At 44.8% G+C, this 22,307-nt stretch overlaps 1 protein-coding gene across 1 annotated transcript; it reads right to left on the reverse strand.

Moving 5' to 3' along the window:
• Positions 1-4,076: 4,076 nt before the first annotated feature.
• On the reverse strand, positions 4,077-22,070 carry CRYBA4 (crystallin beta A4). The gene is made up of 6 exons (XM_069620399.1): positions 22,025-22,070; positions 11,702-11,752; positions 9,602-9,720; positions 7,252-7,393; positions 5,868-6,010; positions 4,077-4,303 (listed from the first exon to the last, which is right to left on the reverse strand). Exons 2-6 carry the CDS (start codon positions 11,738-11,740, stop codon positions 4,156-4,158), a joined length of 591 nt encoding a protein of 196 aa, XP_069476500.1. The 5' UTR covers positions 11,741-11,752; positions 22,025-22,070; the 3' UTR covers positions 4,077-4,155.
• Positions 22,071-22,307: the final 237 nt, after the last annotated feature.

A 22,307-nucleotide genomic window follows, 5' to 3' on the forward strand; every position in this document is an offset into this window, starting at 1 on the left:
CTGCCGTAAAGGATGTACAAAGGCGTTTGTCCTGTGCTAGAATGAAATGAATTGTTATAAGCATATTCTGCTATCCATAGTAAGTCCCTCCAATTTCTTTCCACTTGATGCAGCATGCGCCGTAAGCATTGCTCAAGGGTTTGATTGGTTCTTTCTGTTTGGCCATCCGTTTGGGGGTGGTGACTGGTAGATAATCGGATGTAGATTTGTGCCATTGAACAACATTTTTTCCAGAAGTTGGACATGAACTGGCTGCCTCGATCAGAGACCAGAACTGATGGGAAGCCATGTAGTTTAACAATACTTTCCAGGAACACTTTTGCTAAACTGGATGCATCTGGGAGGCCCTTGAGAGGAATAAAGTGTGCCATTTTTGAGAATAAGTCAACAACTACCAGAATGGTGTTGAACCCTTGACTGGGAGGCAGGTCTGTAAGGAAGTCAAGGGAAATGGTGTGCCATGGGGCAGGAGGAATGTCCAATGGTTGAAGGAGACCAGCTGGTTTCTGCTTTTGAGATTTATTTTGCGCACATACAACACCCGACTGAACATTCTGATGATGTCTTTATGCCAAGTAGGCCATCAATAGTTTCGTTTCACCTTGGCCAGTGCTTTGGCGATTCCAGGGTGACCTTCCATCAGTGAATCGTGGTATTTTGAAATGAGTTGTTGTTGTAGTTCCCCTTTGGCCACATGTAGATGGTTCCTAAAATAGGGCAATTAGTCCTTGATGGTATATTGTTCTCCCCGAGTATGCCATGCAAGCAAGGTGTCAGGATTCATTACCTGTTGGATTTCGTTTTGGAGTTCAGTTTGTGTCAAAGTTGTCATGAGACCTAAGAGTTTGTCCTCAGGAATGATGGGTACTGGATCTGGTTGTTGTGTACATGTTTTCGTCAAAGCCCATGTGGGGCAAGGCATCAGCCTTCCCATTTCGGATTCCTGGTCGAAATGTGATTACATAATCATACTCGGCGAAGAAAAGGGCCCACCGCAGTTGACGAGAGGACCTTTGCTGTTTTCAGATATTGCAGGTTTCGATGATCGGTGATTACCATAACGGTGTACCTGGCTCCTAAGAGATAGTGTCGCCATGCCTTAAAAACAGATTTAATGGCCAAGAGTTCCCTGTCGGTGATAGCCTAATTGATTTCCAGAGGTGAAAACTTTCACGACCAGGAGGCCACAGGGTGTAACTGGTCGGTTTCAGGGTCCCTCTGTGAGAGGACAGCCCCCATAGCCATGCTGGAAGCATCAGTTTCCACGATGTAGGGGAGGTCTGGACGAGGGTGTCACATGATCGGAACAGAAGTGAATCTTTGTTTGAGTTCTTGAAAGGCTCTTTCTGCTTTTTCGGTCCAAATGAACTTTTTATTGTTTTTTCGTAATAGTACTGTGATCGGGTGTACAATTTGAGAGAAGTCTGGGATAAATTGGTGGTAGAAGTTCGCAAAGCCCAGCATGCTTTGGATCCTTTTCAGTGAAGTTGGTGATGTCCACTTAAGAATAGCGTCTACTTTGTGTACGTCCATTCTGATGCCTTTCGGAGAGAGGATGAAACCAAGGAATTCCACTTTGGTGATGTGAAAAAAGCATTTTTCGAGTTTCGCATATAATCGATGTTGGTGGAGCTTGGTTAACATGGTCTTGCTTCGAGGCCAAGTACACTAAGATGTCATCTATGTAAACCAAGCGCAAACATTGATTAATTCCCTCAGGACATCGTTCATGAAGTATTGGAATGCTGCAGGTGCGTTGCATAGCCCAAAGGGCATTACTTGGTATTCATACAAGCCATATTTGGTACGGAAGGTGGTTTTCCATTCATCTCTTTTTTTAACTTCGACCAGGTGGTACGCGCCTCGAAGGTCCATTTTGGTATAAATCTGATCATCTTTGACTTGGTCTAACATTTCAGGAATAAGTGGCAAGGGGTAGTGATTCTTCACGGTAATCTGGTTTAATATGCGGTAGTCGATGCAGGTCCTCAAGTCCCCTTCTTTCTTTGGTACGAAGAACAAAGGTCTGGCTGCCGGGGACTTAGATGGGTAGATAAATCCATTTGCCAGGTACTGGTCTAGATAGGATTTCAAATGGAAGTTTTCTGGTTCTGTGAGTGCATAGATTTTGCTGCAAGGAATTTGTGCGCCTGGAATGAGGTCAATCTGGAAGTCATAGAGCCTGTGCGGCGGTAGTGTGTTAGCTTGTTCTTTTTGGAACACATCCTGGAAATCTTGGTATTCACTTGGTAGGGTGTTAGTTACTCCAAGTGTTGATGCTGTCGTTCTGGGAATCGCAGGGGTACAGAAGTCAGGTTTCTGCTCTTGGTAATAGCAGGCAGGAGCACAATCATCAGGGAAGGTCAGTTTCCATGCACGCCAGTCTATCAGGGGATTGTGAGCAACTAACCATGGCATCCCTAATATTAGCCGGAAATGAGGTGCCTTGATGAGATCAAAAGAAATGGATTCCCGGTATCCAACCTGGCACAGCAAGGTTACCCCGGCTGTACATTGGGTTACTGGTCCAGAAGCGATTTCTGTCCCATCCATGCTGGTTACCTTGTCCGTGGTCGGCTTTGAACATAAGGGAAGCCCCATCTCTGCTGCCAGTTCTTGATCAATATAATTCCCAACTGCTCCACTGCCTATGTATGCCTCAACGGCGTGCATCCGAGACGGTCGTTGGTGGTTAATTAAGATCATTGGTATTGCAAAGTGCGAGGTCGGTGGGTCTTTCTTCTCATTCGACAAACTGACCTCTACGTTTGCCGAGCTGGGTAGTTTTCCAGCTCCTTAATCTCGTCCTTCTCTGTGGCCCTGACTGTTCTCCTTGGAACTTTCACTGGGCAGTCCCTAAGGAGGTGTCCTGGTTTTCCGCAGTAAAAACATAGTTGCTGTTGACTTCTTCTGTCTCATTCTGTTTTTGTTAACAGGGGTCATATTCCTCCAATTTGCATCTCAATCTTGCCTCTATGGAGACAGTATCCCGCTTTAGGGATGGCTGACAGCCGTGGGGGACTGGATGAGTAGTAACTGTATTATGCTAAATGGTGACAAAACGGAGGTGCTGGTGGTTGGCCCTCCTTCGGTGGCTGCGCTGTGGACCCTTCTGTTTTGGCCCCCTTCCCTTGGTCTGTTCCTTACCCCAGTTTCAGTTGTGAGGGACCTTGCCGTTAAAATGTCTGCAACTCCTCCTGCTGATAAGCAGATCAGTGCAGTCTGCCAACAAGGCCATTTTCAGCTTAAAGTCTTGAGGAAGGTCCTGCCTTTTATATCTGTGTCTCTTAGGGACCCTGTTGTGTCTGCACTTGTTCTCTTGGCCCCGCATTACCGTAATGCACTGTATCTAAGTCAGCCTGCTTTTCTTATCCGCTGGCTCGAGGTCCTTGAAAAACCCAGCAGCCAAGTTGGTTTCTTTTGCCCTTCGCTATTCTCACATTTATCCAACCCAGTGTCACCTACATTGGCTTCCTCTGGCTCAGTGGATTGTCTTTAAATTCCTCTGCCTGGTCCATAGAGTCAACTATGGTAATGGTGTAGAATACCTACAACAGAAGTTTTGTCACTATGTTCCCTCAGGAGCCCTGCTCTCGGCTCAGGCTTGTCTCGTCATTCCTCCCGCTAAATTGATGTGCATTGCCGTCTGCCGCGAAAACCTGGAATTCACTTTTCTTGCCACTTCGCACGACCGAGGATTATCTTTGTTTTAGGCCCTCCCTGAAAACTCACTTGTTCTGACCTTGAGTTGTTCTTTGTAGTCTCACTAGTGCTGGTTAGTAACAAGATGCCCATGGACCAACGCCGCGCTTTATAAATTCAATTATACATTATTTAATGCCACTTCCGATGACATCACCTGGGTCAAAGGTTGCGCCAAAAAGATCAATCCACCCACCCCCATGAAATTAATTTAGTTCATCATTTGACATCCCTGACAATCCTTTATTGACACCCCTGCAACTGGCCTATGGAAGGCCTTATCAACACATTTCATTAGCCGCTGCACAGCCCCGCAAACACCGGGCAGTCAATTGAAAACAAAACAATGGGCGCAGACCTTTTAGGATGAAAAAACAAAGAAAATTATCTTTATTGCGTCTATATTTGCATTAGGTTAAAATGCCAGGGAGTGGTCGGGTGCGGAAGCTGCTGTTACTGCTGGATTCTGCGGATGGACTGAACTTGGAAGGTCTGTGCATGGGAGCCCCACTCCCTCCAGTGCTTGTACTCGCCAGAGTGACGGTCGCATTCCAGGATGTACTGGAAACCACGGTAACCGGGATACTGGTAGCACACCCAGCTTCAGGAAGGAAAACAAACATTTCATTAAAAAAAAAGGAACATGTCAAACAGAGTGCACAATTAATGCTGGCAGAGGAAGCCTGCGTCACTTTGTGATTCAGTAGAGTTACTTTTTTAAACTCACAATGCCTTTAATTTAAGGCTCCAAACATTGCTATGCTTTATGCGAAAACAAAATACAGACAAAGTGGACCCATGACCAGTCTGACACCGTCAGCCAGTCTTTGCTGTTTACCCAACAGTAGCCTTAGGCCCATATTTACTACAGCAAAATAGCAACAGGTGAAATACACTTCCCTCCATTTACATTGCTGTTGCTTGAAAAGCCAGGACTGGATCAATCGGTGACAATGGCACAGGGCCACGTAGCACTTATAGTTAATGCAGAAAACTATTCAAGGAAAAGGAGGATCGTTCTGGCTACTGCAGGCAAAGGGTGTAATGCCCAGGATAGTTTGTGGCAAGTTATTGTTTTGCTCTAATTATCGCTTTCACTCTTAAAGGTCCAATCATGAATCAGAATTCCCATAGAGAGGATGGCCATGATGACGAGCAGAATGCTTTAACCTGAATTAGTACCCCGTGGGGGGGGTGACAGCGGAAACAGCCTCCCAGCCAATCAGGAGGCTCAGAACGGGTTCTTTACCACATGGTCAAGACTCTGGTCCAAGCCCCCTCAGAAGCAGAGGGCCACCACCTTTCCCGCCGGGAATTCAGGTAAGTGAGCTGCGCTCTGCTTCCTCTCTTTTCCCGCACCCCCAGACCCAATTTCCATGTCCCTCACCCACCCCCACCCCACTTACCTGGCACACCCATGTCCCTCACTGGAGCAGGGAATACTCAGTGTTCCCAGGGCACCTCTGTGGCAGCAATGGATGCTATGTGAAGGGAAAAGAGACTAGGTGTAGTTCCCTTCTACCTACTCGATTGGGGCCATCTTGGTTTGTGTGTGCGTGTGTGTGTTTGTGTGTGATAGAGAGAGAGATAGAAAGAGAAAAAAAGTTTATAACCTTCTTTATAGACGAGAGTAACTAACTTCTGTCCCTGGGAAATGGATTGTCATGCAAGGAAAACAGAGAGGGGATGCAGGAAGGAAAGTCTAGGATCTTGACAACACCCCTGTGGTATCCTTCTTTTTCAGTCTATCCCAAAGATAAGTCTGTCAAAGTTACCATCTGTGATTTATGTCATTAGGAAGCAACTCTTTCAGCAGTCATTCAGAAACCAGGTAATTTGTTGACTATCAAATGTTGGCCCCCAGCAAATAGGTGGCATAACCACAAGCCTAGGATTTGATTAAGATGCATATTGATATTTTCCTAAAATGGAGAGATGATGTACGACCACTGAGTATAATGAAGCCACAGCTGGTGCTGTATGACACACACATGTTAGCCAATAACGTATATTGCAATGGGGAAGACCACATATAATGGTCGCCCCAGGCTCTCATGCAGAATTCATGCTCTATGGTTTTGGTGAGGTGATGCCCCTTTTACTCAGGGCAATTTTATGAAAGTGGAACTTCTGTAAACACCTGTATCACTGGGTTTTATACTTACGCGCCAGAGTGAACGCGGAAAGAGCCAACTTCATTGTTGCACCAGCCCATGGCCTGCAGAGAAGGGTAGTCATCACTCAGCTCTCCTTTCCTACCCAAGAAGTTCTCGCGTTCAAAGATGCTCATTTTACAGTCCCGGTGGTTCTGCGTGAAATTAGAAAGGAAGAAAGTAAATAAAGCGTGCACGTATATGAAATCATTATTGCACTCTTCTTGCATCCTATATATAATTCTCTGTGCACTAGGAGTGAGCATGTTCACATCCATCCTTACACTAGGACCGGCATAAAATTCTGAGCGGGAAAAGGAAACCTTATCTACAGACAGCACTTGAACCCCAATGGAGTGTCTGATGCTGCAGCCAGTATATCCTTGCGTCCAAGATTTAAGGCTGTCCGAATCAGAATATATGATTTCATGTTGCCAATCACTCAATGTTAGGGTGAGTGATGTGAAAAATAAAATGAGCACGAATCCTAGTGTGTCTTATGTTCTTAGTGATTCCAGAATGCAACCCTTTTATCACAGACATATTTGTCACATACAAAGCTCTTTTTTCCCAAAATGCCCATAGATTGTATATAAAGCAGGCTAGGGCCCTCACTGATATAATTTGCCCCTTTCCCAAGGGGTATTTCGAAAGAGTGCAATAGGAGTGCACTAGACTACCCATCTTGGAATACCACCCTCCTATCAGAAAAATAATTCCCATGGTTATTCTAGGTTCTGATGATATGCATTGCTCACTAAAACAAGTGTAACATTCTTAATATGACTTAATATATACCTGAAGTGATCAGTAGAAATTAACACCGTACAATTTAAAAAAATAGCCAATTTTAGACCAACTAAAGAATTTCCTTTTTTGTTCTCAATAGATGCTTTTTGCACACACAAAACATATCCGTCCCCTCAATATATCGGTTTCCTTTACCCTGTTCGAGGCTCTAGCAAACGCACCTGACCTCGCAACTCTCCCCCAATAGAAAAAAAGGCATAGAGTGAGACAGAGAGGCAGAGAGAAAGGTAGTGCCTGAGTGGGAATGTGAAAAAGAGAGAGAGAAAGAGAGGGGGAGAGAGAGAGAGATTGCACGCTACATCGGCATTTGATATTCCCGGGTGCAGCTAGTATTAAATATTTATGTCGTATTTAGCTCCTTACTATTGTGCCATTAATCACTGTTGTTACCTGTGAATTATTTATTAATTAATGGCTAAACACTGCTTCTCTCCATACCTGGCACCGTGTTTCTCATTCTGTGCTTGAAGCACAGCAGTGACAGTTTTCACTTACGTTGTTAGTTATGAGCTCCACTAAATATGCCCTTTCATGACCATTGTCTTTCCATTAACGGTAATGGCACCCCTCATTGAAAAATACTTACAGCGCATGCGATTGGTCGGAAGGAGGTCATCCTCTCAACATGGTAGGCGTTGCTGCCACTCCAGGCTTCCCAGCGAGGGTACTCTCCTCTCTCCAGAATGAACTGCTGCCCCTGGAACCCAGCATGCTCATAGCCAACCCAACTGTGGGGAGATTCAGAAGGGATGGGCTCACTTATAAGTCGCAAGATCAACCTCAAAAGATATGAAGCTTATCGTCAAAGTGCATGCCCGTAGGAAGTCAGCTCTGCGCCATTGCAATGAGCGTCGTCCCGATTGGTGAATCACACATCATACAAACATTTCCTATTGAATTGTTGATAAGGAGCTTATGGGAAATCATAAGATCTTAACTAAATCCTGCTTCCAACTTATAAGACTTGATAAGATTTCATTAAAACATTAGTGTCCTGTACCAGTTGGTATACAGTTCTTAATATTGTAACCAAAATCCAACTAGTTTCTTGTAAGTTCTTATAAGATACTCATAGGAATCTTATAAGAGACATTTTCATGTAGGCATGTGAACATTGCACAATAATTAGTAACTGAATGAAAACTAAACAGAATCAAATTTTATGAAGGCATTACTTTAAAAAGGGCACTTCTATAAGCACTATTATAATGCTTCAAAGGGCCATTGTGAATCCTGATTGGACAATCTGTGGGTTATTTGACCTGTTAGTACCCGGCGTGAGTCAAGCAGAATGCAACATGCATTCTGATTGGCTCTCGGCGGGTCATTACCCGGCCGAGAATCCCTCGATTCTCGGCCGGGATTCCAGCCTCCTTGTCCACGGCGTGGGGCGTTGCAGCCTCTCAGCCAATGAGGAGGCTCGAAGCAGGGCCATCCCCGCTCCGAGCCTCTCCATGGCTGAGAGGCTGCCTTCGCCCCCCCCGGGGGACTCAGGTAAGGTTTTTTCTATTTTCCCTCCGCTTTCCTCCGTCCTCCCTCCCCTCCCTACCCCGCTTACCTTCTTCTCCTTTTTTTCATGAGCAGACGCACTGGAAACACTTCTGTTCCCAGTCCGTCCACTCTCGATGGCCACCATGGAAAGATAAAACAGACTCCTTTTTCCCTTTCCTGGCGGCCCTTTTCTTGTTTTTTTTTTCTGTCCCGAAAAGCTGCAGCGTTTCGGGACAGAAACAAAATGCTTTTAGTGCCCTGGGCAAGCAGATCTTGCGGGCCGGGGTACTAAAAGCAATATGACCCGAGCGGCGGGGGTATTACCGACTTCGCTCGGGCCTATAAGTATGGGCCCGGGCATTACCTGAGTCGGTAATGCCCCCGCCGCTCGGGTCATATTGCTTAATTATAGCATGCAGATTATTCAGCATGCCCCTTGCGGCCATGCGGAGTGCACCCACAGCCCTTTACCCAGAAACCACCCATGCGGATTCATATGCCATGCATGAACCCATGCATACCCATTTTCATTTTAATACCAAACCCGGGTTATAATATCGGTTCTATGTGATTTCATCGACGGACTTTTCATCGTGGGTTTTTTTGCCGCAGATTTTTTTTCGAAAAAAACCATCGATTTTTATTTTTTTATTTTTTTGGGGGTTACCCCCCAAACCGCCCATCCGTTTAATTATTTTAATATTCCCCTAGACACACACCAAATGTATTTAATTTTTAACCCCAAAAAAAATTGATGTTTTTTTTTTCGAAAAAAAAATTGCGTCAAAACACCCTGCGATGAAAAGCCCACCGATGAAATGACGGTATACCATAATATCTGTATAGAATCGCAGCTCAGGTGTCATATATCAAGCGTACATCCGCTCCTCCAGATAGCAATAGTATTACTCTGAGACAACAGTTGGAAACCCTCCTTAATAAAACGGGCTATTGCATAATTCCCTGCAATGACAATGCTGTCTCAAATAACCAGAGAGCCTTAAAGTCAGGTTTAATAGTCTCTGGAGTATTGTTTGAAGTATCATCCTTAAAGTTTTATTTAATGTGCAGACCTACATAAAGGGAGCTAAATCCTGAGCCCCTCCATCCCAGCAGCTAGATTTCCGCAGGCCTGTGACTTTCTTTCCCTAGGTTAAGTTTTGGTTTCAAAAGGCTTTTTGGCCCATACACATAAGGTACATGAATTGACCTTTTTATCCTCTCATTTTGTGTCTCTCCAATCATGATTTGCTTTGAAATATAATTTCCTTGCTTCTAACCATCCTTCATTCCGATTAGTTTATATCATCTCGGACAAATTTCAGTTCTCAGTTCACTTTTCCAAGATATGGAGTGAAAGAGAGCCCCATTGTGTGTGCATGTCCGTGGACTTACAGCTGACCAGGTGACAGTATCATCAAAAATAATATTCTAATACTACTCACGCGCCACTCTCAATCTTGAAGGATCGGACAGTTTCAAATCCAGATTCCATTATGTTGTTACATTCCGCTGTAAACTCATGTCTGCGGCCCTGGAAGCATTCTTCGTCCCATACAACAATCTAGGAGAAATGTTCTATTTTACCATGTATTCACTGAAACAGGAAATTAGATACCTTTCAAGGCAGCACTGCATAGGAATTTTGTTTGGAATTCTATTTTACCATGTATTCACTGAAACAGGAAATTAGATACCTTTCAAGGCAGCACTGCATAGGAATTTTGTTTGGAATTCTATTTTACCATGTATTCACTGAAACAGGAAATTAGATACCTTTCAATGCAGCAATGCGTAAGAATTTTGTAGATACATTTCAAGGCAGCACTGCATAGGAATTTTGTTTGGAATTCTATTTTACCATGTATTCACTGAAACGGGAAATTAGATACCTTTCAATTCAGCAATGCATAGGAATTTTGTAGATACATTCCAAGGCAGCACTGCATAGGAATTTTGTTTGGAATTCTATTTTACCATTTATTCACTGAAACGGGAAATTAGATACCTTTCAATTCAGCAATGCATAGGAATTTTGTTTGGAATTCTATTTTACCATGTATTCACTGAACCAGGAAATTAGATACCTTTCAATGCAGCAATGCATAGGAATTTTGTAGATACATTTCAAGGCAGCACTGCATAGGATTTTTTTTTGAAATTCTATTTTACCATGTATTCACTGAAACAGGAAATTAGATACCTTTCAATTCAGCAATGCATAGGAATTTTGTAGATACATTCCAAGGCAGCACTGCCTAGGAATTTTGTTAAGAATTCTATTTTACCATGTATTCACTGAAACAGGAAATTAGATACCTTTCAATGCAGCAATGCATAGGAATTTTGTAGATACATTCCAAGGCAGCACTGCCTAGGAATTTTGTTAAGAATTCTATTTTACCATGTATTCACTGAAACGGGAAATTAGATACCTTTCAATTCAGCAATGCATAGGAATTTTGTAGATACATTTCAAGCTAGCACTGCATAGGAATTTTGTTTGGAATTCTATTTTACCATGTATTCACTGAAACGGGAAATTAGATACCTTTCAATTCAGCAATGCATAGGAATTTTGTAGATACATTTAAAGCTAGCACTGCATAGGAATTTTGTTTGGAATTCTATTTTACCATGTATTCACTGAAACAGGAAATTAGATACCTTTCAATGCAGCAATGCATAGGAATTTTGTAGATACATTCCAAGGCAGCACTGCCTAGGAATTTTGTTAAGAATTCTATTTTACCATGTATTCACTGAAACAGGAAATTAGATACCTTTCAATTCAGCAATGCATAGGAATTTTGTAGATACATTTCAAGCTAGCACTGCATAGGAATTTTGTTTGGAATTCTATTTTACCATGTATTCATTGAAACTGAAATTTAGATACATTTCAAGGCAGCACTGCATTGGAATTTTGTTAGGAATTCTATTTAAATATGATGCTGATAATCATCTCAACCTCGTTGTATGTACGGGAAATATCAGATAAAACTTCCAGTTTTGCAGCTGGTTAATGTATCATTCTTATGTAATTGCTGCCCTCTTCGCTGGTTAACTTGGCAGTATTGATGTTATGTACTAGAGGCATCAGTAGAACATTTCTGCCAGTGATAAATTAGCTCAGTTGGTTCTGGTGGTGGGGGGCTTAGGGGTGGCTGGTTGGAGAAGGAGGTATGGGAGTTTAACCCCCATTGAGGAACAGGGCAAGGTGGGAGGTGGGATAGTAGGGTGGACCAACAAGGGAATAAGCCACACGAGAAGGGGCTATGTGACACAACTCCTTCCATATAGAAGTGTGGGCGAAAGAGGGAAGAGTAGGTGGCGGGTCAAAAGACAAATTTGGAGGAACCGGATTGGTGAGAGCACTGGGAAATTGAGGAACAGCGGGTTGGATTTGGAGGGTGGTGACTGGGGCAAACGGAGTGGAGGGAAACTCAGGCACCGGGAGTTTGATTGATGAACTCTTCTGTGTTTGAGCGACATTAAACACTTCCTGCACATGTTCAGGTAAGCACACGCATTCATCCTCTTACCTTCCAGTGGCCAGCAAATTTGGTGCAATGTTGAGTCATTTTGTCTCTCTCCTGAAACATAAATACATTTCAATAAAGTACAAACTGTCACCGATCATTGCAATAGTGAGATTAGTGATTAATGACCAACAGATGACGTGTCTAGCCATGCTTCTTAAAGGGATAACATGATTACCGAAAGGTGATGTTGTTTTCATTCTATCAGTGCCCAGATTGTCAGTGCACTTTGTCCTAGTAACTTTGTAATGTTTGGAAAGTTCCTTGTTTTTGGATGTTTTTTTCTACAGAGAGGAACCTACATGCACCCCATTTCCTCCCTTGTCTATTCCACTCCCCCATTTCCAAGCGGCTTTTGCTTTTGTGTTTTTGTTCAATCCTTTTACTTATCCTCTTTTACACAGTTGCCAGTACATATGTGCACCAGGCTATGGGGACCGTGAACAAGACATATCACCCTTTTCATATGTGGTGGTGTTTCCTTAAACCTTTGGGTGCGGTAGGGTGTGAATATGCATCTTAATGTACATAGGAAATCATTGAGGTTCCAGCACAGAAATAGTTTAAAAAAGAAAAAGGGCTAAAGATTGCAACAAAGAATCATTATTGATTCCATCTACAAAACGAGTGCTGTTTGATTGTGTTAGGACTTCGGCTAGTCTGAAGGAAAGCTAGATATTTTCAGAAAGTCTGGTGCCTATGAAATACTAATATGCCTGGGTGCCAGTCATTTGTCAATGAGTAACTGAAACCCAACCAACTCAGATCCTTCCCTACCAGCTTTACTGTCACACAAGTCGCCTGGAAAATGGGCAGATTTTATTAAGGGCCGCTCTGCTTTGCAAAATTCCTTGTACCGCGGCACTTAGTCGTGTATCCTTATGTCATGTGACTTCTTGTTCTTCCTACCTCGATTCCTCTCAGACATTGCTCTGCCCCCTGCCCTTTCTTCCCTCTAACACAGGGGCATACCTGGCTCAGAGCACTTCCCCTCCTTCTGATCTTTTTTCTCTGTCTATGCACTTTGATCTTATTGTGTTTTCTTATTGCATGTCACTAGAATCTCTTTACCTTTGTCTGCCTTGCTCCTCTTGCAGGAATATGTCCATTAAATGCTCCCAACCCACCTTACCTCTTGTTTTCCACACTCACTGATCTTTTTTCACACAACCTATGTTTTACTCGACCACCTTCAGCTTGCAGGTTGGCAGTCCCACAGTTACTTTTCTGGAGTGTGTCCACAGAAATAAGTCAAGACAGCCCTAGAGAAAATCCACCACACAGGAAGGGTCTGCCTGAGCACATCTGGGGCCTTGTGTCCACAGAAATAAGTCAAGACAGCCCTAGGGAAAATCCGCCACACAGGAAGGGTCTGCCTGAGCACATCTGGGGCCTTGTGTCCACAGAAATAGGTCAAGACAGCCCTAGGGAAAATCCGCCACACAGGAAGGGTCTGCCTGAGCACATCTGGGGCCTTGTGACCACAGAAATAAGTCAAGACAGCCCTAGGGAAAATCCGCCACACAGGAAGGGTCTGCCTGAGCACATCTGGGGCCTTGTGTCCACAGAAATAGGTCAAGACAGCCCTAGGGAAAATCCGCCACACAGGAAGGGTCTGCCTGAGCACATCTGGGGCCTTGTGACCACAGAAATAAGTCAAGACAGCCCTAGGGAAAATCCGCCACACAGGAAGGGTCTGCCTGAGCACATCTGGGGCCTTGTGTCCACAGAAATAGGTCAAGACAGCCCTAGGGAAAATCCACCACACAGGAAGGGTCTGCCTGAGCACATCTGGGGCTTTGTGTCCAAAGAAATAAGTCAAGACAGCCCTAGAGAAAATCTACCACACAGACAGCCCTAGGGAAAACTCTACCACACAGGAAGGGTTTGCCTGAGAACTGGGGCCTTGTGCCCACAGAAATAGGTCAAGACAGCCCTAGGGAAAATCCACCACACAGGAAGGGTCTGCCTGAGCAATGGGGCATTGTGTCCACAGAAATTGGTCAAGACAGCCCTAGGGAAAATCCGCCACACAGGAAGGGTCTGCCTGAGCACATTTGGGGCATTGTGTCCACAGAAATAGGTCAAGACAGCCCTAGGGAAAATCCGCCACACAGGAAGGGTCTGCCTGAGCACATCTGGGGCCTTGTGTCCACAGAAATAGGTCAAGACAGCCCTAGGGAAAATCCGCCACACAGGAAGGGTCTGCCTGAGCACATCTGGGGCCTTGTGTCCACAGAAATAGGTCAAGACAGCCCTAGAGAAAATCCACCACACAAGAAGGGTCTGCCTGAGCAGTGGGGCCTTGTGTCCACAGAAATAGGTCAAGACAGCCCTAGGGAAAATCCACCACACAGGAAGGGTCTGCCTGAGCACATCTGGGGCCTTGTGTCCACAGAAATTGGTCAAGACAGCCCTAGGGAAAATCCGCCACACAGGAAGGGTCTGCCTGAGCACATCTGGGGCCTTGTGTCCACAGAAATAAGTCAAGACAGCCCTAGGGAAAATCCGCCACACAGGAAGGGTTTGCCTGAGAACTGGGGCATTGTGTCCACAGAAATTGGTCAAGACAGCCCTAGGGAAAATCCACCACACAGGAAGGGTCTGCCTGAGCAGTGGGGCCTTGTGTCCACAGAAATTGGTCAAGACAGCCCTAGGGAAAATCCGCCACACAGGAAGGGTTTGCCTGAGCACATCTGGGGCCTTGTGTCCACAGAAATAAGTCTAGACAGCCCTAGGGAAAATCCGCCACACAGGAATGGTCTGCCTGAGCACATCTGGGGCCTTGTGTCCACAGAAATAGGTCAAGACAGCCCTAGGGAAAATCTGCCACACAGGAAGGGTCTGCCTGAGCACATCTGGGGCCTTGTGTCCACAGAAATTGGTCAAGACAGCCCTAGGGAAAATGCGCCACACAGGAAGGGTCTGCCTGAGCAGTGGGGCCTTGTGTCCACAGAAATAGGTCAAGACAGCCCTAGGGAAAATGCGCCACACAGGAAGGGTCTGCCTGAGCACATCTGGGGCCTTGTGTCCACAGAAATAGGTCAAGACAGCCCTAGGGAAAATCCGTCACACAGGAAGGGTCTGCCTGAGCACATCTGGGGCCTTGTGTCCACAGAAATAGGTCAAGACAGCCCTAGGGAAAATCCACCACACAGGAAGGGTCACCCTGAGCACATCTGGGGCCTTGTGTCCACAGAAATAGGTCAAGACAGCCCTAGAGAAAATCCACCACACAGGAAGGGTCTGCCTGAGCAGTGGGGCCTTGTGTCCACAGAAATAGGTCAAGACAGCCCTAGGGAAAATCCGCCACACAGGAAGGGTCTGCCTGAGCACATCTGGGGCCGTCATGCAGACAAACATTACTGGTTTCTGAATTATTACCCATTACTCTTTGAATCTACTTCTTTTCAAGAATCTAGTTGTGTACAGACACGTTATAAATGGCTGCTCTATAGTCCAGTTTAACTGGGCCCACACACACACCCAACAGTCACAAAACAACTCTTCACCCCGATGCATCCTTCCTGCCCTATGTCTATGGCCTGTGCCCCCTCTTTATCAATCCTCGTATCTTCCCTCTGCTGCCTGATCATCTGGTGACTGCACTACAATCTGAATATCGGAGCGAGGGAGGGGGGGAGATCACAATATGTGAAGGCTAAGCCCTCTGAGACCACTGCAGTGGTGAGTTGGCCCAGTATAAAAGCCTCTTAACATAGCATAACTTGTTCAAACCCCTCTCCCTTGCACTCATTAATTTGAACGTTGTCAAGGTCTGCGAAATATAAACTGTCTTTACCCCCTTCCCTTACCCCGGAGGAGCCACGAAGCAGCTGCGACCACAGTTGGAGCTATACAAATCACCTATATATATATATATATATATATATATTTTATTAAGTGCATCATGGTTTCTTTACAAAAACCTTCAGCACTACATAAAACAATAAAAGGAAGACGTAAATATATGACATATAAATCACATATAAATTAAACTCTATACCACACATAGTACAACATCAAAAATACAAACACTAATCAGTTAACAAAAATACATTAATTCCCAGAAAGATATAAATAATAAATGAATCATTTTACATTTAAAATATGAGCCACCGCCTTCCAAATGTAATTAATAAATGCATTTCATCGGGAAGAATCCAGCAGATCAAGGGGCCAGGGCTGATGCCACATATACGAAAACTCCCAGGAAATGTTAGGTTGCCACGGCTTACTGCTAAGAGTGTTAAGTGTTTCCCTTCGCGTAGTTCTGCATAACTCCGCCTCTTTGTGTATACTTCATTTAACAATGCGCACGCCAGAAGAATGGCAATACAGAAAGAGTTGGCCACTATCCCTCGCTACACTTTCCCCAGCACGCGCCTCAGAGGGAAGTAGACATACGCGTCAAATGAGTACTGTCACAACACCCAGCTAGATTTCAAAACATTGATCCTTGTGTAATATCTGCACACGTGAAGGGCTGCAAGGCAACATAAACAGACATGACCTGCTTCAATTAAAAATCCACGAACACCTGTAAGCAAAGGAGGAGCTTGCCAAGCTTGAATTCCTAAATTCCTCAGGAAGCTTCTGCTGGCCATTTGGCTTATTCACAGTATTTGCCGTTAGTTGCAGTGTCCACCTAATTATTGTGTCTACTCGTCTGAGTCACATTTGGAGAGTCAAAGAACAGCACTCTCCATTGCACTGTGGTTTTTGTGTGGTTCTAAGCACTTTTCTTGCAAAAGAGAAATCCTAACTCCGTCTATGAACCGATTTAAATGCAAAAGACTCTGCATTGGGTTATTTTCGGAAGTGAAGGTAATTTGAAATGGGATTGGGTGCATTCTTTAAATGTGTGAACACTTCTCACGCCTTCCCTATTTGATCCTTAATTGTCGAGCTACTTGAAATATTATTAATGTATGACACGTTTATGCTTTCACTTTTCCAACTCTCTGTAAATGTAGCTTAATCTATCCACGGGCATCGACATCACAACAAATGAGTGAACCCATTCATGAAAGCAAATCAATATAGTTAGTGCTGTGTTTTTAGTTGATTTTTTTTTTTTTATTTCCTGGGGCCTTGCTGCACCATGTCAAAACAAAACTTGCCTTTTTTCCTCTCCTTCAATTCAAGCTTTACATCCTGATTCGTGAAATTATTTGCGTGTAAAACGGGGATTTGCGTGCTATTCTGCCCGCGCAAATACCTATTCGTCACACAGGGATTTGCGGGCAGAATGGAACGCAAATCCCCATTTTAGACGCTTATGATTTCATGAATCACGGCCTTGGTTTATGGTGCCGATTCAGACATTATATTTTTTATCTATTGGACATTTCTAAAGCGCCTATACACAAGTGTTTCCAGGCGCCACAAGACAAGAAATGGGTGCAGGGGGAGGGGAGCCAGACGGAAAACATTATTTACTGTTTTATATCTTACCGTTTAAGTGCAGTGACAGAAAGGTGCAGGGGATGGAGGAAGCGGCCAGGGCTGGGATGGGAAGAAGGATAAATCTGGCAGCCTTATTCTGGATTAGCTGAAGGGGGTGAAGGGAGGAAAGGGGCAGATTGAGGAAGAGGCTGTTGCAGTAATCCAGACTAGAGAGAACCAGACCTCTGGGGACATCGATCTTCTGGGGGAAGGTAAGGAAAGGGAGAATGTTGCGGAGGAGGAGCTGTAAATTGGACTTCTTGGCAATGTCCTTGATGTGCAGCGAGAAGGAGAGGGAGAAGTCAGAGATGACCCCACAGTTTTTAACCTCACAAGTGGGTGAGGGGAGGGGACCCAAGGAGGGTGGCCAGAGAGTGGGCGGAAAAATGGGAGCAGGCATTACAATGGTTAGGACCTCTGTCTTAATGGCATTGAGGCAGCGATCGTTAGCAGAGCACCATGCCTGAATAGCAATCAAGCAGTCTGGTAGGAGAGAGGAAGAGGAGGTGGTAGAAGAAGGAAGCTTAAAGGAGAGCTGTGCGTCATCAGCATACCACTCGAAGTGAGGAAAGAAGGTGATCAAGTGGGCCAGAGGGACAAGGTAGATATTGAAGAGCCATGGCGATAGGATAGGGCCCTGAGGGATGCCATAGGCAGAGAGTGAAGTGGAGGAGAGGAAAGAGCCCAGTTGCACCTGGGGGGGTCGGTTTGAAAGGAAGGAGGTCAGCCATCCCAGTCCCCGGTCCGTGATGCCAAGGGTATCACAGAGACGATTTATGAGGATGGCATGATTGACCATGTCAAAGGCAGAGGAAAGATCGAGCAGGATCAGAACCGAGGTAGAGTTTGAATCCGGGTTCAAGAGCAGGTCTTCACAGGCGTGCAGGAGAGCAGTTTCCGTGCCTCTGAATGCTCTGAAACCAGACTGGTGGTTGTGGAGGCAGACAGCCGATTTGGTGTGGTGGGTCAGTTGTGGAATGACCAACTTCTCCATGAGTTTGCCCAAGAAAGGGTGATAGAGATAGGGCGATAGTTAGCTGTGCATGAAGGGTTAGCAGACAGCCTTTTTAGGAGAGGGTGTACAAGAGAGTGCTTGAGGGGTTGAGGGAAAGAGCCAGTGGCAAAGGAGTGGTAACAGAGGTCAGCCAAGGAAGGGGCGACAGATTAGATATAGTCCTTGATAGTTCTGGAAAGCAGGGGAGCACCTGTTTGGAGGAGACTTTCATAGAGTGGACTACTGTAGAGACCTCATCCGGTGCAATGGGAGAGAAGGAGGATAGTTTGGGGGAGAGGGAAGCCAAGGTAGGCAACAGAAGAGGGAAGTGGTGGGGAGAGTAGATGACAGTGAGAACAGGATGTCCTGAGTTTTGGTGGAGAAATGGAAGGCATGCAGGTTGTGTCCTGCATGCAGTTCACTCAAAAACTGTAAGGTGCGCTCTACAGAAACTTTAAGTACCTTCTTGGTAGTCGATTAGCACTCCCTAATAGTAAATAAATGCAAAATCAGAGTATCTTCTTTGTAAATTAGCCTCTTAGGACCTGATTCACTGAGGGGTTTTCCACCATTAAAAAGGCATCTGTGAATCAGGCCCTATGAGTTTAATGGTTCAGTGAGGGCAGTTGACAGGAGAAAGTGTACAAGCTGAAAATTGGTTATAAAAACACACAAATTGTGATCAAATTGCATTGGTCAATGTTTTCGTTTGTCTTTGTTCACTGGAAACAAGCTATGGTTATTCAGCAATTAAAACACACAATTGTGTTTCCTGCTGAAGTAAACAGAAGGGTGGCTGAAATGTATTTTGTATTTATTTATGTTGTATTTAGCGCCTTAAGCCAAGGCACTGTACAGAGGATCAAACCAGTACAACAAATGATTAACAACAATACAAAGCAATCTGTCGTGTTAACCAGGGTGAAGAACGGTTGACTTCCACGACTTACGAAATAAAGAGTAGACAGAAATAGAATGAAGAGAATAAGGAAGAGCATTCCAGTGTAGGGGCCAGAAAGGGAAATTATCAAAAGCAAGATTGAGCACAGGGATGACATCGAGCTACTGGAAGAAATTGGGAAGAAGAACGAAGAGATCGGGAAGGAGCATAGAATGAACCCAGAGAGGAGAGATAGGTGCAAGATGATCGAGAGACGTGACAACAAGCGATAAGAAGTTAAATTTAAGTTGAGATTGGAAAGATAGCAGGCCAAGAGTAGAAAGGGAGGAAGAAATAGAGTCACGAAAAGGAGAGAAGATTAATGGAGGCATTAAAGACAGATTTCAGGGGAGCAAGACGAGTAGATAGAAGACCAAAGAGAGCGGTGGAATAATAAATCAGTCGGGAGAAGATCACAGAGGGAATATCAGCAATTTTGAAATGGTGGAACATCACCAGAAACACTAAACAAGCAAAGATTAGGTGAGTGGATTGAATGCTTGAAACAAATTTAAAAAATGAGTGTAATGGGATGGCTTATAAATGAGAGGGACATGGAAGATCAAGGTTTCTAACAACCAATTAAAGAAAAAGTGGGAAAGATCAATGTATTGTCAGGGGTGTTTGCACTATCGAAATACTGGTATCTATGCCTTCACGCTGAACCAAAGAGGGCAGATTACATCATGCACATCACCCAAACTTCTCTTCTTTCCATTTTAATCACTGCTAACCTGGCATTCATAAAGAACACTGTCTTCCATGTGCATAGCCTCTCGGTGCTGATGGCTCTCATGTGATCATTAGCCAAGTGTCGTCTGCAGCATGAGATGTTTTGAAGAGAAGTTGCGGGTGTTACCTTCTCCAGCACCATGTGTGCATCAGTAGTGGGGTCCTGTGCTTTTGGTTGTGTGCGGGTTGCACTAATTATTGTTCTTTTCTAATTAGGCATCAATTCAGAGATCACTCGCAGACCCATTTCTAGGGGCGGGCAAAGGGGGTGGCGCCCCGGGGCTCAGAGTGGGGCCTTGTCTCACTCACTGCAGCATCATATGCAAGGTATCATCCTTTCCTAACAGAATAGTGAGGCATACCTCGCAACTCACCTTGCCCATCTGATTGACTTTACCGCATCTCTGTGTCGCAGCCGCCATGCAACATGGAGTTAGGTTGCTTGAATGTGCCATCTGATTGACTTTACTGCATCTTTGTGTCACTGCTGCCCTGCTACATGGGGTTAGGCTCCCAGAATGTGCCCATATGATTGACTTTACTGCATCTTTGTGTCGCAACCGCTCTACAACATGGAGTTAGGTTGCTTGAATGTGCCTATCTGATTGACTTTACTGCATCTTCGTGTCGCAGCCGCCCTGCAACATGGGATTAGGCTCCATGAATGTGCCTACTTGAACTCTTTTTGCACTTTTTGCCTGTGATGTAATTATCTTTTGTACTGCTCTCTTGGATGTAATTACTTCCTGCGCATTCTGTCCTGTAACCATGAGCACTGTAACCAATTTCTTAAGCATAAGCGCCTAGCCTCTGGGTTTGGTGCGCTATATAAACCATGGAGCCAGTTCATAAACACAGCTAGCCAAATACCATCCACAGATTTCAACTGGCTCTATGCTAAATCTGATTTCATCCACTTGGGTTGCTCAACAAGATTGAGATGTATGGATGATGTGAATAATATACTGCAGTGTTTGGCGGTTAGAGGTAGATCTGGCTGGGGAGCCAGCATGCACAGTTGCTTTTGCCAACCCCACGTCATTGGGCCCAGAGCTGCGGAAGCTGTACATTCTGCTATGATATGTCTAAGGCAAAAGAGGCATGCTGATGTTGGATATGCTGCGGGGGAGAGATTGCACCTGGGGGCAAGTTTTCAGCATTTGAGGGAGCAGAGGCATAGACAGGGTAGTGCCTGAGCAGGCAAGGCCCACCCCAAATCTGTAAATGCCACTGCAGTGGGCCCAACTACATTAGATTCAGACCCCAATTGTTAGACAGTCCTGGCTACGCCTCTGTGAGGGAGCTGTGCACAAGTTCTGGGGGGCACGGCTCAAGTCGAGGGTGCACGGAGTCCACCCACTTTTTTCAGAGGGTGGACGCAGTACCACCCTACCCCCCACCCCACAGCTAAAACGAGAAACAATGAAGGTTCTCTTTGAATTTATGAATTAATGCTGACCTCGGGGATCGAACCACAGTTGTCAGGTTTGCAGGTCTGACACTTCACGACTGTACTAAATAAACTGATGAAAATTAACAAACAACTAAAGGTGAAAAGTCGCATTTTGGTACTGCAAGTTCCAGGGAAAACATTTGTATTTGTTCTTGCCGTTCAAAACATGCACACTTTTAATGTTTTCAAAGACAATATTAGAAGAAAACATCGTCTCTTGGTTTTGTGTGTGTGTGTTGATTTTATGAAAGGCAAATGCCATTCGTCCTGTGCAATTTGGGTGGTTATGCAAAGCTGATTTAATGAAATGTGCATATTTCACCTTGGTATGAATTCTGGCGACCACACTTCCCATTGAGTTTGTTGATAAGTCCCCCCACTTAAATGTTTTGGACTTGACCCCTGGTGGGGGTGCTGCATTTTAGCTGTTTGCCCTAGGCGCCATATTACCTAGAAACTGCCCTGATCACTGGTGTCTGGATGTTGGAAAAAGGCCTATTTTGAGAGCTTATTTTCTTTCTGTCCAACCTACGGCAAAAACACTTTGAAAATGTACCTTCTCTCACTTTTGAAAAACTGTGCTTTACTAAGTTGCAGTTTTTAGGATCTCTGAAGTTTAAATACTTAAACATGTCATTTGTTCCGCCATTAGTCCCCTTATTTATCAATCATATAACAGGGTCCTTTTCCTACGATCTAAAAAAAAGAGTTTCATAAGAATGTGTTTTCCAGAAGAAAAAAAAAACGAACGGCTCTTACCTTGAGAACGAACAGCTGAAATCTCTCGGAAGGTACCTCGCCCAGTGCCCAGTCTGGCTGGGTTTTTATAGTTTTCAGGCAGCCAGGCAGAGGGGGCAGAGGCAGTGTTACCGAAAGCCCTGGCTCAGCACATGAGTGCAGGCCTCATTCACCAGTTTTGTTTTCAGAACAAAGAGTGTCATCTATAGAGCAGCAGATGGTAAAGCTTGGAAGTGCAAGCGCATCAGCTTCAGAGGGCCATGTCAGGCACCCGGCTTCATTTTTTGGACAGATTTGTGTTTTT

This window comes from Ambystoma mexicanum, chromosome 10, assembly GCF_040938575.1.
Source record: "Ambystoma mexicanum isolate Mex_15411 chromosome 10, UKY_AmexF1_1, whole genome shotgun sequence".
Taxonomy (NCBI): Eukaryota; Metazoa; Chordata; class Amphibia; order Caudata; family Ambystomatidae; genus Ambystoma; species Ambystoma mexicanum.